This window comes from Platalea leucorodia (assembly GCF_965183815.1).
Source record: "Platalea leucorodia genome assembly, chromosome: 7".
Taxonomy (NCBI): domain Eukaryota; kingdom Metazoa; phylum Chordata; class Aves; order Pelecaniformes; family Threskiornithidae; genus Platalea; species Platalea leucorodia.
In genome coordinates this window covers 38,141,938-38,162,376 of record NC_138829.1, presented here as the reverse complement: position 1 = coordinate 38,162,376, position 20,439 = coordinate 38,141,938, and the positions used below count along the sequence as shown (strand labels likewise).

The 20,439-nt window shown below is 35.7% G+C and overlaps 1 protein-coding gene across 6 annotated transcripts in view; it reads right to left on the bottom strand.

The window, feature by feature from the left end:
• GPHN (gephyrin) overlaps window positions 1-20,439 on the bottom strand; it is a 306,325-nt gene that overhangs the window by 134,564 nt on the left and 151,322 nt on the right. For 5 of the 6 annotated variants that reach the window (XR_014228691.1, XM_082316630.1, XM_082316631.1 and 2 more), the window contains exon 4: window positions 7,943-8,035. Coding sequence is in view for 5 of the 6 variants with exons in the window: in XM_082316630.1 (XP_082172756.1) it covers window positions 7,943-8,035 (93 nt within the window). In the remaining variant the exon portion in view is untranslated. Of the gene's footprint in view, window positions 1-7,942; window positions 8,036-17,319; window positions 17,397-20,439 lie in introns of those variants that run through there. The other variant, XM_082316633.1, reaches the window with a different exon arrangement.

The following is a 20,439-nucleotide window of genomic DNA, read 5'->3' as shown; positions in this document are numbered from 1 at the left end:
CGTGCCTATACATTTTTTTGATAATTTTCTCCATATTAAGCTTCTATTAAACTCTTTGTAATAGACCATGACCAGAAAAAAAATGACACATTGAGGGCAAGAATTGCATAATTACAGGCCTGACAATGTTTTCAAGATTATTTTGCCTTAACCTGATGTTTAATTTTGTTCAGTTCCCTATTATCTGCTGTGAAGAGATGTTTTAATTGAAACTATTTTTAGAAATGTCTGAAAGGAAAAAAAATTCCAAAAGTTCCAAATTGAAAATTTCATTATGCAGAAGTCCAACGGCAGGCATATTTTTCTCCCCCAGTTACAGAAAGGACTGCAAGATCTACCCACTGTGGTGGCTACACTGCTAATAGGAGCCAAGCCAGTTAATTTAAACTAACAGAGAGATGTCCATATGAGCTGTGGTCCCTACAGTGAAAACACAGCTAAAAGGCATCAGTAATGCCAAGAGGAGGGGAACCCATCTCTTTACCGTCATAAAAAGTAAATTATAATAATATTGTTCTTCTCGGTGTATTTTTGCAAGTATTTGGGATCACTGGGATATGAACGATTTGTCCACCCACAGGATATGCTGAGTCTTCTTCCAACTTCTATTCTGAAATTACCTTGGAATAAAAAACTTAACTGCAAAATTTAAGATAAAAAAAGTGAGATTTCCTGGCTCGTTACGGTGGCTTTGCTTCTCATTCTATGAAACATTCAAATCCCTTACTGCTGTTTTACTACTGTTTGCTTCTTTTCAACAGAGCCTGCAAATACTACATACATGTTTGAAAGACAGAAAACAGAACTTCTATTTGCTATTTGAGAGTATTAAGGAAAGCTACAAAAAAGCAAATAAAAGTTGATCCTCAAATGGACAAAAATACCCAACTGCATAACAGGAATTCTATTAGTATTATCTTTCGGATATGATGGTCAGACAACTTTACACAGAAGGCTAATACATTAGTTAAATAATTTAGAAGATACTTGCCCCAGCATTCTCAGCCAGTATTACCAGAGTTTTGTATTTTCAAAACAGAGACAGAGAAGCAATGCATGTAATTCTTCTGGATGCAGGAAACAAAACTGATTTTTTATTAATTTCAGGATCCATTTGATTCAAACTATCTTCTCATTTAACATACACAGAATGCAAGGCTAGAATCTAATTTGGCCTTCTGCACAGGATAACTCATTAAATATCATCCATGACTTCTGTAAGGAGTACAAGATAACTTGAGCTTTATAAGACATCTCTCCCACAAACAATCGCTTTTGATTTGACAGGATTAAAACAGAGAATACAGCTCTTCTTTAGGGCATTTGCTTGTGTGATTAATCTCTCATTGCTAAACAAACAAACCAACCCAAACACATAAAAACCTTCCATTATGATGATTCTCCTATTAGACGTTTCTCGCTTGAGCTTCCTATCACCAGCTAGTGTTATAATTCTCCTTAGTAGACTAAAAAAGCCGTTGGTACCTTACATTATTATTTCCCAAAGAAAATACCGTATTTTAATAATAGTAATACAGTATACACCTTGCATTATTATTTCCCCAAAAAAGTACAGGTCAAAACCAAGTTACTTGTCAGTGTTCTTTATGATAAACTAAGCAGACTGAGTTGTGTAACTCTCACAGAAAGCATCTCTCCTAGCCATCATATATTTTTTTGACCTTTTTCTATATCTACTGTGACAAAAAGGGAATGTCAGAAAAATATGCAGCTTTCCACTTTAGACACATCAATCCCATACACAGAGATAAAAGTATCCCCTGTATTCCTGTTCCTTTTTTTTTCCCCACCATCTTCATACTTGTCTATGTCAGTAAATCTAGACAGAAACAAGTGGAGACACATGTATTCTTTCAATCCAATATCTCAGCTGGATATGCAGACAAAGAAAGACGTTCAAAACTGCTGTTTATGTAGCAGAATATCAAGAATTTACCAAGTCCTCTTTATTTATCAAAATTAGCATTCTTCAGGAATGCTCTCTCTGCATATATTTCTTCCTTTTTTTGATTTTTTTTGGGGGTGGGGGGGGTCTGGGGTGGGGTGAGGGGCTTCTTTTCTTTTTTTGTGTAACCTCTGATATTCAAGTAAATGGAGCTGAAATGGGATCTGGCTTCCTTCCCTCTCACATTTCTCACTATGGCTGTCCTGGCAGCTCACAGGTGTTTCCATGCAGTGACTGCAGTTGATGATAGCACAACCAAGCTCTTCAGTGATGCTGCCGTGTTACCAAGTTTTCCTGAGAAACTCAAACATGAGAAGAGAAAGCGCACTTTTGACCACTTCATAAGTCAGCTAAATCAGTTTGGAATTTCCCAAGACACAGGTACTTCTGTAATCTGACAGTGTACTGTGTAGTCCAAATAATCTGTATACTGCTGCTTCTCGAAGAAACTGGTAACAGTTGCTTAGTGAAAAGTGTTCTGCAACTAAATATATCAATTCTGCTATAATAACATGCCTTCCAAATACAAGATTTAAAATTTAATTATAGAAAGTTTAATTGAATGAATAAGGCATACAAATATGTTTGGATTTTTATAACACCAAATACAGTGTTTCAAATAATAAATTTTACTGAAAAATTGAAGGAGAATGGATAAAGTCCTAATCATATAAGCGAGGAACTGTCTAGATGACTAAGAAAAAGGGAATGGTACTTTATAGAGTTGTTGATAAACTTCTAACAGAGTAGCACAGAATCTGGAAGGAGTCCGTCACAGAGCAGCCTATTCCATTTAAGCGTATTTGTTGCCTAGATGCACCTGGCAAGGTTTCGTAATTCAAACCCTTCAGGAGCAAGCTGGGTGGGAAACATAATTTTCTAAGAAATATGGAGAATAATAGTTCTCAAAAGGTCTGATGGCAAGTTACAGGATCCGATGTAATACATACACGGCACACTTCATTATACAATAGCTCTACACAGAAATCAAACTTAACGGGGAGCAAGATCTCCATTAAGAGATACTGAAAACTACAGTCTTAAACTAGACTACCAAAATAAATGCTGAAAAAGGTTATTAAATTGGAGGGTAGCTTTAATATTAAAGGGTGAAAAACTGAAACAACAGCCTGGGTAATTAGAGGTTGTATGATCTCATAAGTATTCCTACCACAAAATTACTAATGTCGCACGTGAGATGAAGACTTCATACCTCCTCACTATGGAGCCATCCTGAAGTGACAGTTTGTAAAAAGAAAACAAGTTTCTTTTGGACCAGTCACAACACTAAGATGTTTTTGGTATGGCACTAAGAACAATCGAATACTGCTGAACAACAGAAATACCTACATATTATTTCTAGTTTAAATTATTGCCTACTAAATGGAACTTGTTATTTGAAATGTCTCAGTGGATTTGGGTTAATCTGGGAGGAACAGGTGTTGCTGCGAGAGCATGGCTACAACATGACATACCCTGTTCTGTCACAAGCATCTTATTTCATGAACAAAGTTGAATGGAAAGCAAAGAAACAGACAGAACACATGAAAATTACAAATAATAGAGATTAGGAGGGTTGTCCACACTACTTGGAACAGAGAAATGGAAGGATACAGACACTAAAATAGTCTGTAGAAATAAAATGGAATTTGAAGAAAAATTCACACTAAATTCTAAGGAGAAACTTGGGAAACAGCAAAAGTGAAAGATACCTTAGGGAACTGGGAAAAGCCAGGTGACAGAAAATTTGCAATTGGTAATGACTATAAAAATGCTGGTGCGATTTTGAATTGAACATACAAATACTTTATATCACAGCAGCATAGAGAATTCCTTCTTTCCAGACAGAGCTTTTGTGTGGCTACGTTTGGAGTGTTTTGTTCATTCTGAGCAAGCTTTTTTCAGAAAAATGCTGACAAATAGGAGGGAGTTCCAGAGAACAACGACTTCTTTTCATGGACAAGAGAGCTTTGAGGAAAAAATAAACAAATATGCATATATCGTCAGATTAAATGAAAACAAGTATGTGTCTAAATACATTTAAAACCAGTGTATAAATATTGAAGAATATAATCAGCAAGAACCAAGAGGAGCATTCATAATTTTTCCAGAGCACTGGAAAAGGAGGAAGACTGTAAGGAAACATCTGTCTGGTTTTACATGATGGAAAAGAGCTCTTCTATGCTTCTTCTAAAGTCTTATCTTAAAATTTCAGGGCCAACAATTATCTGCAGTGGGGCTGAACTGTTTGTGAATATACATAGTGACACAGCTCAAGAATGTCTAGCATCAGTTAAGGCACAACAAGTTGACTTCTATTGCTATTAACTAAGGACATAAAATTAGTCTTGTAGGGGAGCAAACAAGACTTGTGAGCCACACCAGAGATGAAGGGTAAGAAAACAGCTAGAAGACTCTGTTGGGGCAGACAAGTGAATTTTTTGGATGTACAATTTTGCAAAAGAATAAATGTAAAAACAGAGAAGACAGAAGATAGAAAACTGTGCAGAGCACCTGCATACATGAGATTTTTCCCTTCTCCCTTGTATTGACCAATAGTAATAGAGAAAATACATTTCTATATCAAAGGATACCTAGTGATAGATAAAAACGCTGCCACATTATTTAAATATTTTCACAAAAGATAATGTGTATTATAATTAACATTCTGTAAGAAATGCAACTGTCTACCACTCATGTATTGCAGTTGCAAGGAAAAAATGTTTGCATCTGGAAATACAAACCAGAAGTTCCCTAAACAACTTAACTTCGGCCATATGTAAAGCCCTGATCTCTGTCCACCAACAAACACTTTTTAAACCAACAAGCAGACTGTATGAGCATTTCCAGTATGGATTTAAACACTATCCCCATAAATTACAGGCAAAATAAGATAGTAAAAAAAAGTGGTTGTATCTACAAAATTAAGCCTACACTTTGGCTTTAGTCCAAATGTGAACTCCCATCAACTGTCGTAATAGACGAATTGCAGCATTCACTAATAACATCTACAAGACAGTTTCCTTCAGATTCAGCCATCCATTGGGTGAATTTTGGGTTTTAATTATCCACATGAACTTCATCACTTCAGTCACATGGACAAGAAGGCAAAGGATATTCACACTGCTTAATTGAATTCACCCTCACCCCTCAAAATGTGAATCATAGTAACTAATTCAAAAGCTTCTCCACACCCACTGACTAGACTGAGGCTATAAATTTAGGGACTAGAGATAGGTAAGGAAAATCAGATATTGTGAATACCCGTAAGATCATCTATTTCATTGTAAGAAAAAAAAAGTCATTACACATCATTGAAACAACTGCAATAACTCGGTATGGTTCCGATAGTGTTCAAAAGGCCAAGTGAGTGGGGAAACTGAGTAATTTTTTTTGAAACTCCATCATAAATTTCTAAAGTTTCAAGAAGTTATTTTTAATAGATACATTATGCTAGGCACTTCGTTTCAATTTAATCAATAATTACAGAATTCAATTAATGTTACTTCTTTGGGCTGTAAAGACTCAGAAACTAGCTTTATCTTGTACACTACAATAGCAATTATGTATCTATGCTCAGAAAAGAACGCAGAAAAACATGTTTTCTAATCAAAAGTACAGAAGGATTAAGGAGAAGCAGGACTGAATCATTCCAGCTGCAATATGACCTGAGGGACTACTCTCCCTACTCTCAGGAAAAATGCTAAAATGTCTTCCAGTATCAGATTCAATTATTACCAGTTTTAAAATCATGACTTAAAGATGACATCTCAATAGCACCATGTCACGATCACATCACTTCATCATCAGTTCAGTAATCGAGAGGAGCGCATGCTGGATGAACACCATACACGGAAGAGATTAAAACGATTTCTGACATCAATGCAAGTTTTCCTGAAGGCTTGCTATTGCACATTTCATGTTGACATAATGAATTTTCCATTTTGAACTGGTTCTCTCATTGACCCAAAAGACATAAAATATGGGGCCAAAGCTTATGCTTCTTCATATGTTTTTGTTATGACACATATTGGCAGACTAATTTTCTTCCCTTAAAAACATTTGTTTGAATGAATGATCTAATAAACCCTATTGTAAGAACAAACCTTATCATTGCCACTTTGTAATAAAAACAGGGATTCAATCTCTCCACTGTGATTTAAGCTTAGTTTTGCAAGTTAATCCAACTTAAATGAGTGAAGAGTGAGTAAATACTGTCCTACATAAATTCTTTTTAAGTATAGGAATAATTCGACAGTCAGAACACTTAACTCTGTTATAACCAACCAAACTCTTGCATACCTATTATTTTTAAAAATAATGCATTTTTTCCTCAGTACAAGGTAGTAATGATTTTTATATCAATGTATTTTTATTATATAGGATAAAGACACTTCAACAATTCAGATAATTTTTAAAATGGCTCACTGTAACATCAAAACTAATCAAATAAACCATTGCCACCTATCTTAAATGATTAGTTTGAGTAACAGCAATGAAACAATATAAGGAAAATACTAGGTGTTTATGTGCAGAGTTCTCATTTGTTTATTTCTTGTCCCAAATGCTGCTTGAGAATCTGTGGCTAATTTTTAGCACTGGCTGCAACACTTCCTCCGGCACTACTGCCTAGGCTCAACCCTGCATGAAGGTAATAAATCAGGAAAACCGAAACAGAAATTCAGCCCTCCTTTTACACGCTGCTGGGAATACAACCTTCAAAACCATTAAGTTAGTTTGCAAGCAAGAGATCAATTGAACCAACACACTTTTCACTTTTGTGTTGCTTTAGCACAGTGAATCATCTGCAAATTCAGTTTCCCTAGCTAGTGCACTGTGGTCATCTTATACTGGTCCCATTTTCTGATACACAGACCTTTAGGTTTTAGTTACTTAAGGTTTCTAGTATATAATCTAAAACCATCAGAAGTAATCTACAGGAGCATTTTCTCTACATGCTTGTTTAGTTACACAAATGTTATACAATGAATTAGAAAATATTTTTAGATTCCTAATGGAAAAAAGTTAAACTACATCCATGTTTGACAGAACACATTTATAAGTAATAATATATAATGAACTCAAATCAACTCTAAGTTGAAAGTCTTAAGCAATTGAAAACTTATGTGAGTACTTAAGAGGAATCTAAATATGTTAAATTATGGAAATAAACACTTCAGGCACTCAATCTTAATTCTGCCCTTTAGTGAACATAAGCAAACAAAAAAAAGTATGTGATTTCAAAAGTTCATATTAATCTAACTGGAACCACAAATACCAAAATACTTCAACAGCAATCAGACAGTCATTTCATATTACAACTCATGGCCATGAGGTTATTAGGTTAAGTATCTTTTTTTTTTTTCCTTACCTTAGCTCCTTATAAGTGGAATGTAACCAGATTTCCTGTGCAATATTTACAGGTGCAGGTTACCTCCATCTCTGTGCCTGTTTAGCCTTTTTTGACAATGTGGTGTCAAGCAAAGCAACAGCAGCTTTGCACAGAATTTTTCCCCCCTACTATCTGCCTCCCACACTCCAACCTATAATGCAGTAGTTGTCAATGCAGTAGCCTGCAAGGGAGAATTGAAAGATCTCTCTTATCCCACTTTTCCTTGTGCAGGACATAACAAAAGCCACACAAGTTTTTGCTTAGCAGTGTTGTACTGCAGTGCTAGGGAAAATTACACCAAAAGCCTTTAGAATTTTGTTTTGTAAGGGGATTGGAAATCTATTATACTGTGCCACATTTTAGTTTGAAAATTGTTTTGGGTCAGAACCCAAGGTCAGAGTAATTCTCTTGTGCTATATTCCCTATTGCTTTTTCTGCTTCCCAGTTGTGTATCCCTTGACCTGTCCGGAGATACTGCAAAGTAAATTTACAGAGGAAGTTTAAAAAAAAATATCACCCCCTCCCTCAGACTCATACATTTCTACACCAAAGGGCAGATTTTTCTTATTCCAGGACTATCTCACCTCTGGAGTGACATCTCGTGGTGCAAACCCTGTTCCTCCAGTTGTTAAAATCAAATTAAGTTCCTTTTCATCACACCAATCTATCAGCGTCTCCTGAAAGAGAACAGGAATCCTGTCAGATTTAACAAGTAATACGTGGGATACAGTTATCTCAGAAAACACCTGAAGAAGTGAAATGTCTTAAAAACAGAGACACACACAATAAATACAGGAAATTGTAAAATCGCTCATGGCTTTGTATACAAAGACTTTAAACCACTATTTATAACCAACATATGACAGAATAATTCAAGTATCCAGCATAATATTTTTGGAAATGGAAACTGAAACTCTGTTCTCCATCTCTTGACCTGAAATGGCAAACAAGAATTCACAGTTATTCATTTATATCAGTTTATTTTGATTTTGAGATATAAATATAATGCTTTGACACATGTTGATAGAGTATGCGCATTTAATTCAGATTACATGGTTGATGCTTATTGCAGTAACTTTGGTTTCTGTGCTCCACTTTAACAGCCTCAAAAAAGCAAGAACCACATATTTGTAAGCTTATCTACTAAAAGATGCAATAATACACCTGATGCAGCAACACAAAAGATTATCTATAATAATCTTTTCTACATTCCCTACAACATCTCAATAGGACTGTGCATACCAATTCCAAGGCTGGACTAAGAAAGCTTAATAAATCTGTCATGTAAATTCAATGACTTACAATACTGGAGAACTCATGATACTAGAGAAGTGTTTAATTTTATTTGCATTCATTTTTTAAATGACATTTTAAACTAGTTTTCAAACAGCGATAAATTTTGACATAAGCAGAAAATTTATGTAGTCTCAATATGATTATATCACTTATCCTTCACACTCTACTGTGGGCTAGCACAGCAGCAGAATGTCTGCTTGGAGCTCAAAATTAGCTGTGTTACATGAAGTATACTCATGTATTACACAGCAAGGTATCCATCTGCAAAAATCAGTCAGATCAATTACTTAGACAGCTATCCTTATTCTAGCAAAGAAACCTCATTCCTTGAAAAAGTTTAGGGCGTATTTATGTTTCTGGAGTATTATATTGGGGAGGAATGAACTGTTTTGGTGACTGTTGGCTAGAAGCTTATTATTTATCATAAAATTAGATCTGAGCAATATACTGATTTAAAAAGCTTAAAATACTGTTGATGGTCATAAAACTGTCCAGAACATTTTAAGAAGTACTACAAATTTAGATTAATCCTCAGGTGTTCTGCAGGCTTAGCACTGCTACATAACTTCCAATTAAGAGAAAGCTCATATATGGCCTCTTCCAAATTGCACGTAGAATAAACTTGTGTCTGCCTGCAAGCCCCATCATGCAAGCAAAGAAGTGGCAAAGCCAAAGGTTCTGTCTTTATTTCTCCTTTCTTTACTCATTCTTTCCACTTTTCCTTTTGCATTATCTCTTGTCTTTATTAAAATCACATTCATCTTTTTACTCTCCCCTTTCGGAGGGTGGCACTTTACTTAGCTGGACTGTAAATTACCAGATGTTTCTGGTTATATGACCATTTCAAATAAGCTCAAGAAAAGGATACACTTAATGTCTGAGACCTGTACATAAATGAAATATTAAGTCTGACTTTTTACTTACGTTTTGAAAAAAAAAGTGAATTAAGATAGTAAAAAGCATTTTAAGTGTTAAAATTGTTTGTTTCAATAACAGAGATATGCATCAGAAAAATTGTTTTTAAAAGGTGGCATATTCTCTATTTTATCATCTAGAAACACATATGTCGACTTTGAAGAGCTACAAATTTCAGAGAATACTTGAGAATTTCAGTATAAAAATGGTGTTTGGCTTAGTTAGAGCTTAATATTGTATATATTTTAAAAATTATTATCATCAAGAAAAAATTGTCAGTATAAAACAGGAGGGAGAGATTTTGTGGGTTTTTTTTGTTTGTTTGTTTGTTTGTTTGTTTGTTTTTTAAATGAAGCATTTATCTTTAGATAAAACAAACCCCACCAAACTCCAACTGGTTTTATATAGAAAATAAATCCTTCCTCTGTTCTCATTTTGCTACAGTTCAATAATACTCCAGTTAACAGGGAAAAAAAAGGTCATGTGATAGCCTACAAGAAGCTAAAGAAATCAGTATACACCCCAACTCTTCAAATAAACTGAGCAATAATTAAATACCTATTACTGCTATTCCATCAGTGTACTTAGGCAGACATATAATTCTCTATCAAGTTCTAGTTATAGTAACGAAATATAAGCTTTCAGTATGAAGACCTTTGACTATGAGGCAGGAAGTTTGGGTTTCATTGTATTTTAGAAGTGTAAATTGTACCACTTAGATCTTTTAAAACCATGGAAAAATACCTGAGACCGATATTCAGCTTATTTACTTTCTAGCCCACAAAACTCTACCTCACAAAACATTCTCATTGACATTTTAAGTATCTAAAAAAGGAAGCACCACCCCGATCAAATGAGGACAAAAGGCTACTCATATTCACTTTGCTGCTGCCAGCAGTCCAGCTACGTTCTCCACTGACTTTGCATGGAACTGACTTTGCTGTGTCTTCAGATGAGAATTCCTCTATATCAAGGACCTGATATTTGGCTTTAATGATGCTATACAAACAAAATTATTATATAACATTTCAACCAGAAAAAAAATTATCAAATAGTTTTTGTGCATCTTTGTCCTCTTCTATTGTTTCATTGATGATAAGCTTTCAAGACAAAATGAGACTAAGTCAACAGGTTATGTAAATCACTGTCACTCCATTCAAGTCAATGGAATTATGCTGATGGATACAAAAACACAGTATCTGGCTCTGAAAACAGCACTGTAAAATCACTACCAAATTTTAAAAAGCTAGAACAAAACTACAGACCTCCAGAAAAAAAAAACCAATCAATAAATAGCTTAATATTTTTAACAATTATTATCCTAAAATAGGCTTTATCAATTATTTTCTAGTGTGAAGGTAGACAAGGACAAATGAAGTCATTCCAGTCAGTTCCTCTAGACACGTTTTTACTTCAAAAGCACACAACTGTGATTCTAACCTGTTCAGATTTCACTGAAGTCCTAGAATAATTATATTAATTATGTTTTTCTGCTGCACAGAAATAAAATGTCAGCCCAGTTGTCTCCTTAAGCTTTGGATTAGATCTAGTGCCCTGTCCTCTCTACCTATTTCTTTGTATTTTCTCTTTTAAATACATTTAAATTTCTCTCATTTAAATACGAAATCCTTGAGTCTAACATACGATTTATTTCCATCTCTTGCTCCAAAGAGGTCTTGTTTCAATCAGTCCCCTCTCTCCCCCAGCTTGGAGCTACTTGCTGGACCTCCTATGCACTCCCCAATCTTGAAATTATTTCAGTTATAACACTGCTCATCAAAACCTTTGCTTATGATCTGTTTGAATTTTCTCATGACCAATGTTGATTTCACCAGTGCAGAAAAATCTTGCCTCATTCTTTCACCGAGTTCTTAGTCTTTCACATGTAAATGAATTGATTTTAAGGCCAATAAAGATCATTATCTCATGGAAAGAATGTGTACAGTGTGTGGCACAGTGTTTACCCCATGTTTACTGCAGATACATGCTTGCAAATTCATACAGGCACTGTCACATTATGACACACTAAGTCCAAAAGCTGTACAGATGTATTCTTGGGGCACCACACCTAAGCGAGTGCTACGTGCCATTTCAGTCAGTGAATGGCTGTAACACTTACAGACGTATTTCCTTCTGTGGAGGAAACTTAAGCATTTCAATGTCCAAGATGGAAAACTGCCATTAGTCTAAATTGGCAAGTCACAGAATTTCGGTCAGTTCCTCCTGTATTTAAAACAAATTCTAGGACTCAACCATCTCTTCACTACACCACTCACCCTTCATCTCAAGGATTCAAGAGAGACACAATAAATCATAATTTAATTTGGTAGGGTTTTCCAGCAGCTGTTTATGTTTATCACTAAGTATTTGTTGTGTTTCTAGTAACTGTTTCTTATTAATAATTTCTGTGGGATAATGCCTGCCCCCCCCCCCCCCCGCCATGATGCATAAGAATCCTGCTCACAGAATGCACAATGGTCATGGTTAGCAAAGTGGGGTATTTTTAAACTCTATTAACGTACCATCCTCTAATCTCTGCAAGTAAGTGAACAGGAGAAACAAACAGGGATTCCTTTCTGGAATGAAAGAAAAAGTTCCCTGATCTTTGGAGATAACTTTTTTTTATTTGTGGGTTACTTATCTTAGTAAATTTTTGCAGTCTCTTGCAATAAAGCCTTCCTACAATCATTGGCACTCTATGTTTCCATCCTTGATTGATGCTTCACTTAAATAATGGAGTAGAGCAGTTCTACATGTGTAATTAATTATTTCATTTTCAGAGTGACAGAAGCATCCACTCATTGACACAATATTATTAAGCATGCTGTTAGCCAGGAATTTAATCTTCAGAAAGGTTTCAAGATTCCTCCAGATCTCTTACTGCTACTGTACACTGCTCTTCCACGTAGATATTGAGACTATGAGTAACGCCCTTAACTGGAGCAGCAGTACTACAAAGCACACAAAAATGGTCACCGTGGATCAGACTAAATGCCTACACAGAAGAGCTGAGGTCTTGAGGACTGTTCCTTTCCTATGATGCTACGTTCCTATGGTATTTCTTGTCTTTGTTTTTGTCCTGTTTTTGCCATCACTTTGCTACGAGAGTGTGATAACAGTCCCACGTGTTTATGCATCTGAAATGATTAGAATACAATCCTGCAAGGCAATATTATGGTGCTTATTCCTCGGATTAACATGTATACTTTTTTCTTATCAACATGTCATTTACTTCATAATACAAGGATTGTAAAAATAATTCTTGATACACATGCATACTTTTCATACACCTTAACCATTGGAACATGACCTGTACACTGTTACCACTTCAGATATTAATTAGGACAGAATAGGGAAATGCTAAAAAGAACACAAACAGGCAGGTTTTCAGAAAGAATCCATACAGAATTCTTCCATTCTATATTCAGTATTGAAACCGGTTAAGTAATTCTATAGTTAACAAAGACGTTTAGTATTTTGGCACACGCTGAATTTTTCTAGCACAGTGCAAACTTGAAGTTATTTCTCCTTATATGCACTACTAATCACATATGAAGGACCATTTAAAATATGTTAAAATTTAATTGAAATTGCTGAACAAATATCAACGTTAACTATGAAATTTAATTATGAAACAAAATACATTTGTTTACATTTAACTTTGAAACAGAAGTTAGTTAGTATAAGCTGTTTTACAGACATGCATTCTATCCAGAAGTTCTCAAAACAACTTTGTGTGACTGAAAAGACCATTGTGGCTTCTGGGAAAAACTACTGATAGTGCTTAGAAATGCAGAAGTCTGTGTTCTTCAGCACAGATCTTCTCAAAACTACAAGCTTTGTAAAATTATATAACTTCTATATTTGCAAATAAATCCTGTTTACTCTAGGACAGTATGTTTCAAAATGCAAGGAAAAAACATATAACAGTATGTTCTTAAAGCTATAATGATAACTTTCCTTAGCAATCCAAGTCAAATAAGAACTGTTGTATAAAAAGCCACATTAAATATCAATTTAATTTTCTTTCACATTTAGCGGTCTCATGCTAAAAGAGCCTGAGATAATTTTAATTTATGATTATCTAATATCATAATTAAGAAATTATAGTGAATGAGAATATGGAAGAACATATCAAAGAAGAGAAAGTCTGCATAGTCACAGATTTGCTAAGAAAACTGGATGTCATTTTGACCACGAAGTTTCAGGAATATAGGAATTAGCACATTAAGATCTCATAACAACCTTTACTTAGTCATGTAGCTTGAACTACTCCAGACCCCAGTTCACTAAAGATTATCCCTGATATTATGGCGGGAGAGCATACATAACTGCATGAATCAGAAATTCACGTCACAGCACACAAATACAAAGCAGGACAAAAGAAAAAGAAAATGTAAAAGTAACCCAATTGTTCCTCATTGTTGTATTATTTAGGAGTTTGAATCTTTTCTCTTCAGCTGACCATGGCTTGTCTGTTGATTTAAAAGGGAAAATCAAGTACCGAGGACCATGCAAGAACATGAATACCCATAAACAAAGGCACTGAAGGAAAGATAAAGAGTGGAGTTCAACATTCCGTTTGAAAAAGAGGGAAGGCCTTAGAAACGTTAATATATTCTTGGAATGAATTTCGTATTTTTTGCCCTAATTCTTGTGAAGGTTTTATTTCCTATGCTCACAATCTTTCTCTTACTGCTTCAAAGCTTCACTGAAATGTAGAGGTATGAAGATATTCTTATGTGTGGAGCAACAACTTTGCAACTAATCAATCTCAAAATCATGTAAAAATATCAGAAAATGAAATACTAAAACACCATGAAAATAAACTTGACATTTTCTATTACCTCCACCCTTTTTTCCTTCCTCCACAACAACAGGCAGAAAGTAAGAGAAATGTTAGGATTATGTTCAGAGTGTAATCACTGTAGTCAAGAGACTTGGATGAAATGCAAATACATATCTCAATGTGTCTAAACAGACCCTTTCATCTTTTGAGATTTTAGTGACCATAGTAGTCTTTTGAAGATCCTACAGATATATTTGCAGTTTTCAGCATCACCGTCATTTTGCATTCTTGTTTTTCCAAATATGGTTTTCTAAATACTAAGCTAATGTATTAAAAGAAGTCATAAAAACACAACTATTGTACTGAAATGCAAAACTAAAGGAAGAAAGTAATAAAAATGTACTCTATAAATGGCTTACTTTTTAAATGGAAATTTAATTATAGACATTTTCCATTTGAAATAAATTGCAGCTATCAAATATTTCAAGATTCAACATACTTATGCAGCCTGTAACGTAACGTTTTTTAAAAAAGTACTTCACATCATCTAAAAGCTACTATTTGTGATAATTATCACTAAAACAGGAAAAAAATAGTAGGCACTGAAGTGCAATGCTCAGAGTTCATCTATGCAAATGAGTAGGGAAAGTCAAGCAGAGAGATGTGCAAACACTGAAGTGTTTGCTGGTCAAACCACGAGGACCGAGAGTGCCAACACTGCTGCTTTTTAAGGGCTGAGACTGGCAAAAAAATTTCTAGCTATTAGGCTGGAGAAAGGAAAAGACAGTATAGGCCACATACCAGACTGACTCCACAAAATGAAAGTGCAGTTTTAAATGTTTTTTGCTGATTCCCTTCAGAAAGACAAAGGAGGGATTGTTAATTCAAGCTAACTACCTTGACATATTAATCTTAGTATAAATGAGAAAAATTGTGATTTCATTGTATTATTCAATTAAAATCTACAAGGAGGTCTAGATCAGATGCAAACCATAAGTCTAGATGTGCAGCAAGGCACAAGACTTGTTTCCTTCTGTATGAAAATCTTTTCCCTCTACTGTTTGTACCACTGGTATCCTCCTAGAGTGCATGCTAAGGTGTTGAAATCACGGCTACTCACTGGAAAGGATCGGTCACTCCAGCATAACAGTTCTCCTCAGATGCCTGGAGGAAGGGATGGAACTTAGAGCTGTCAGAAGAGTCAGAACTAGATATTTTCCAAACACGCCTGTTTCTTGAAACAACTTTCCTGTCCACTCTGAATTTGGCAGATATATATGTGTGGGGGGGCATATATGCACACACGCCCAACTTTATATAATAAAAATGTACTAGCAAAAGCACCAAAGTTCAATGTGTCTCATTCCTGTCATGCATAAAAGACCTCTCTCTAAAATGTAATGTTTACTTACTAACATAAATATTACAGTAGTTATAAAATCTCTATGTTTTTCTTCAGAATTTATTTGAAATCAATTAAAAATTAAATAAAAACATAATGCCTCCTTGCCAGTATTGCTTTTCCCCGTGAGAATCTTGACATCTAATCTATATTCCTCCTATTATTTCTACAACACCACAAGCTAAAATAGCACTTGGAATGAAAAGGAAAAAAAAAAAAGCATAAAACCAACTACATCAATCCAATACTGCTCACCAATAATAGATAAACAGGTATTTTCTCTCTTTTTTGTTTTAAGTTAAAGCAGCACTTCAAAGACCTGTTATCACAAGATATAATGCTTGATTTTAAAGCCGTAAACTTCAGATTAATTGTGCAGAACAAGACAGTTTTTTCCACATTTTCTTCCCCTTTGCATACATTAATGTTCATCTAAGGTTGCTTAAAAGACTGTTTTCTTCTCAGAATGTGAAAATGCAGCTTGTGCCTGTGCTGACACACGAGTCAGTAACTTTCTAAAACTGGAGTCCTTTATGATATTTTATCTACGTGTATCCACATCTACAGCACATGTATCTCATGCATCACAGATCAGAGGTTTCACTGAACTTTGCTGGCTGTAACAAAGCCCAGATAAGCAACATCTTAATCTTATCGAAAACATAGAAATGGCAAAGCCACAGAAAACGAACTGTAAATTTCTTTGAGCTGCCAAGACAACACTAACTGCTTCAACTCTAAGAAACGGGTAAAAGCATGTCTGTCATACAGGCAAAGGCAATACATCTCACAGAACTCCAAGTACAAACATGTAAGAATCGTATTTCTGTAATAGCCCTCAACTCACATAACCCACACTTCTTAGGAACAATACTTTAAAATAACCACTTGCAGAATTTGCGCATACGTATTTGCATGCAGGTACAACTACATCTCCAGTTTAAGCCAGGTTATACCCTGCCTCTACTTGTGCTGTTTAATGGGCAGGAAGTGCAGTGGATTTAAAAATGACTACAAGGCTCCTGTGATTAAAAAAAAACCAAACACACACATGAGGAACCCAGCTGTGGAAAAATGTTTAAACTCAAATGTTTGCTTTTCTGTAACTATGAAGTTTTACAAAACAATATAATTGTAAAAATATAATTGATTCTTACAGGACCCAGTTCAGCTCTAGCTTCTTTTTCTAATAGTAAATACAATCTTACATGTTACTTCATACACTTAGCTACAGTTGTGTAAGCCATCGTTTCCTTTTACTTTTTAAATAGTATTACAACTTATATAATTTCAATTTTTGGTGTAGCTCTCAATGGAAATGACAAATTAACCAGAGTGAAAATATTCAAATATCTAAAAAAGGTTAGGATGGGGGAAAAAAGACGAGATGAAACCATTAGAGAGACAGGGAGCTACTCAATGTAATGCAGTTAGTGGTATAAATTCCCCAATGTGTGTATTGTTCATGCGTTTCATCCATAGAGTCAATGAATGAAATGGTTTTTAAAATAAAATCTGCTGCTTTACCTGTGAAAATACAGTAAAGAAAATTTACCTACCAACGAACAGCTGCTGTACTTTGAGATATTTAGTCCATACATATAGTCTAAGAGTGGGTGGGCTGGTGGCCTGCCCTGGAGTGTCGCGGGAGGGGCGGCCTAGCTGCTCCCCTCTTCCTGCTCGAGGCATGACATACAGGGCAGAGTGCATCCGCCACCACTTCAGATCCTCTTAAATGCACAACCAAACCTGAAAGAGATTCAGAAAGAGGGGAAAGGCAGGTAGGAGACTAATGTACATGCAGACTATACCTCTCAAAGAACACCAGTTACTGACCAGTAACCTTTCTTCTTTGAGTCTGCATGTACATTCCCGCAACGACTCGCTCTGAACAGTTACCTTCGCCTTTTACCACCCAGGAGAAGGCCTGAGGACTCCCACAAACAACTGCAGCATCACTCCACTGAAGGCTGAAACAGCCCTGGATACTATTAGACTAACATAATGCCGGGTGAAAGCAAAGACAGAACTCCAGGTGGCCTTACGGCAAACGTCCAAATACCATACGATACAGACACTAAGTTTGCCCAGAGATCTAATAGCATTTGCTTTGGCCATGGCGCGAGGGAACTTCCTCGAGTCCACCCAGAGCCAGAAAGCCATCTGAACAATTGTCGTGTGAAGTCAGCTGAACTTCTGGATATTGCCACAGTGCAACAAGGAAAGAAACAAACTAAAAGACTTGGACCCTTGAAGAAAAACGAAAAAGTCCTTAGGAAATCAAGAATTTGAAGTATAAAAAATCAATCAAAGAAGCATAAGATCTGGAAATGAGTACTGGAAGAATAATTGCCCGGCTACTCTGGAATTTTGGCACCACTTCAAGAAGGAATTTTGGATGACTGAAGAACAGATGCTCTGCCCTTATAAAGGTAATATGTAAAATGGTAGTCATACGGACCCGTATACTTCAGCAGCTGGCTGAGAAAACTGTCACCAGATGTGCCACTTTCATAGACACAAGCAGGAGTAAGACTTTAAGAGCTCAAAAGGGGAGAAGGAATCACTATAATGCAGTAGTTTTCCAAAACTATTCAGTCATGAACAATTCAATGCATCCCGATCAGCTCTGGTAGGAAGCTATGAGTTGTGAGGTGTGAGAACATGAGCATACTCAACCAGCGAGTGCAACCTGGTACCCTCACCAAAGTACAGAAAGGAATCAAAGGAACTGCATTTAACAATAACCTAAAAGAGCTGAGATCAAAGCAGCGACAAACACATCGTGCAGAAAATACTGTTTTCTCATAGAGTATGCATGTCTAGATGATACTTCCATGCTACTGGCTATCATTACTCTAGAGAGTAGCAAGAACTTACAACCCTAGAGACTGATTAATGTTTTGACATGGAGGGTCCTGAGATTGCCACAGATTGAAGAAGAGCCAGAGAAGAGCTAAAATACAATGTCTGTGGATACTATAAAAGAAATCTCACACAGCAGCATATGAATACACCCACTGTCAGAACACGGTGAAGTGACCCAAAAAATAACAAGTTTGTCTTTACTGAATATTTCTCTATATGTGTGCCAATTCTGGCAACTCAATATACCATAAAAAGAAAAGAAGCATTTTGCAAGCCTAATCAAGCAAAATTACTGTATGGCTTTATTAAGCCAGGCAGCTGAATGAGATGCCAAAACAATGAGTATATTTTAGTAAAAGCACATGCGGTATTGCAAAGAACAGACTTAATTAGGTCCTCTAAAGAATACCCCTAATGGAAACAGCAAAAGTGACTTGTATCCACACAGAAGTTTCCTTGGGGAAGTCTAGTTCATCAAATTCTAAAGAATATACTAAAACGGGCCTGGATGGAATCTCAGTTATTCTCTCTCTCTGTCTGTCCAGTTCAGGATTATTTTGTCATTCCTGACAGATATCTGTCTACAAAACATACTCTTGAAGACCAGTAAATGTTTTACTTTTGGACAAACAACCACTGGAAGAGTAGGTGAATAACTGGTTTAAATTAAAATCCAAACTTTTGGAAGAAATGTAGAGATTTGGTCTAAAGTATCACTTCTATCTTATTGAGGACTGTAAATAGAGTCAAAGCCACTTACATCAGGGCTCACTGTCTTCTGTATGCAACAAAGAACATTGTTATGTCAAACAAGTAAGACTGTGAAGAATCACATTAATATTTCAAATTTGAGTTAACTCTTCTATTTAAAATGGAAGTCTGACAATCACTGTACGATAAAGAGAATTTACATGCTACCAAACTGGTGGATGAAATGCTGAAATAGTTGCTGGATATATAGTAGGCTCATGAGTTTCTAATAACTCTAATATCCTAGAGTACTGAGAAACAAAGCCCTCACAGAAGATGGATTCCTCCTGAAGTAAAACCATTTCCATTTTGTAGCACATGTAAAGGTTATGGACTGTTTCCTACCCTGAACCAAAATGTTCTGTATGTTTAAACAGTCAAATATGTTATTACACTTCACTGGATGAAAACTGAGGCCTGAATGATGCATGTGTCTATTGGTCTGAATGATCCATGTGGGGAAAAAAGGCAGAATAGACCAGAGTAAACGCCCGCAAGCTCCTGAATTCCACGTACCAATATTGTTCAAGCGAGAATGGAGTGACTGTGGTGACTCAGACACTGCTTTTTCTTAATCACAACAGAATAAGGGTATTGGTAGATAACCATAGATCTGAAATGCACAGAATTAAGACGACATCTTCATACCAGCTCAGACGCTCTGCCCCTCTAGAGAAGAAATCTTCTTCTTGATGTTATCAACCACAGATTGTTGATTAATAATACTGCCAATACAATTGCCTATTTAGATATTCAGAGAAGTATCTGTTAAGAAGATGTGGCAGCATATTTTGAAGATCCTGGAGATAACAGGTTGTAACAATTATTTTATGGCGAGCGCAACAATTCCGTAGATGGAGTCATTACATAATGGATGGATCTAGTACCTCCTTGCTTGCTCATGCAGTGCACTATGATGGTGCAATTCACCCAAAAATCATTGTTCTGATCATCAGTGTATGGATATAGAACAGCACTCCAATTTTGCCTAGCAACTTTTACTAGAAGATGCCCCTCTTTTGCAATGAAGAAGCCATCCTTACTGACTCCTCTACATATTT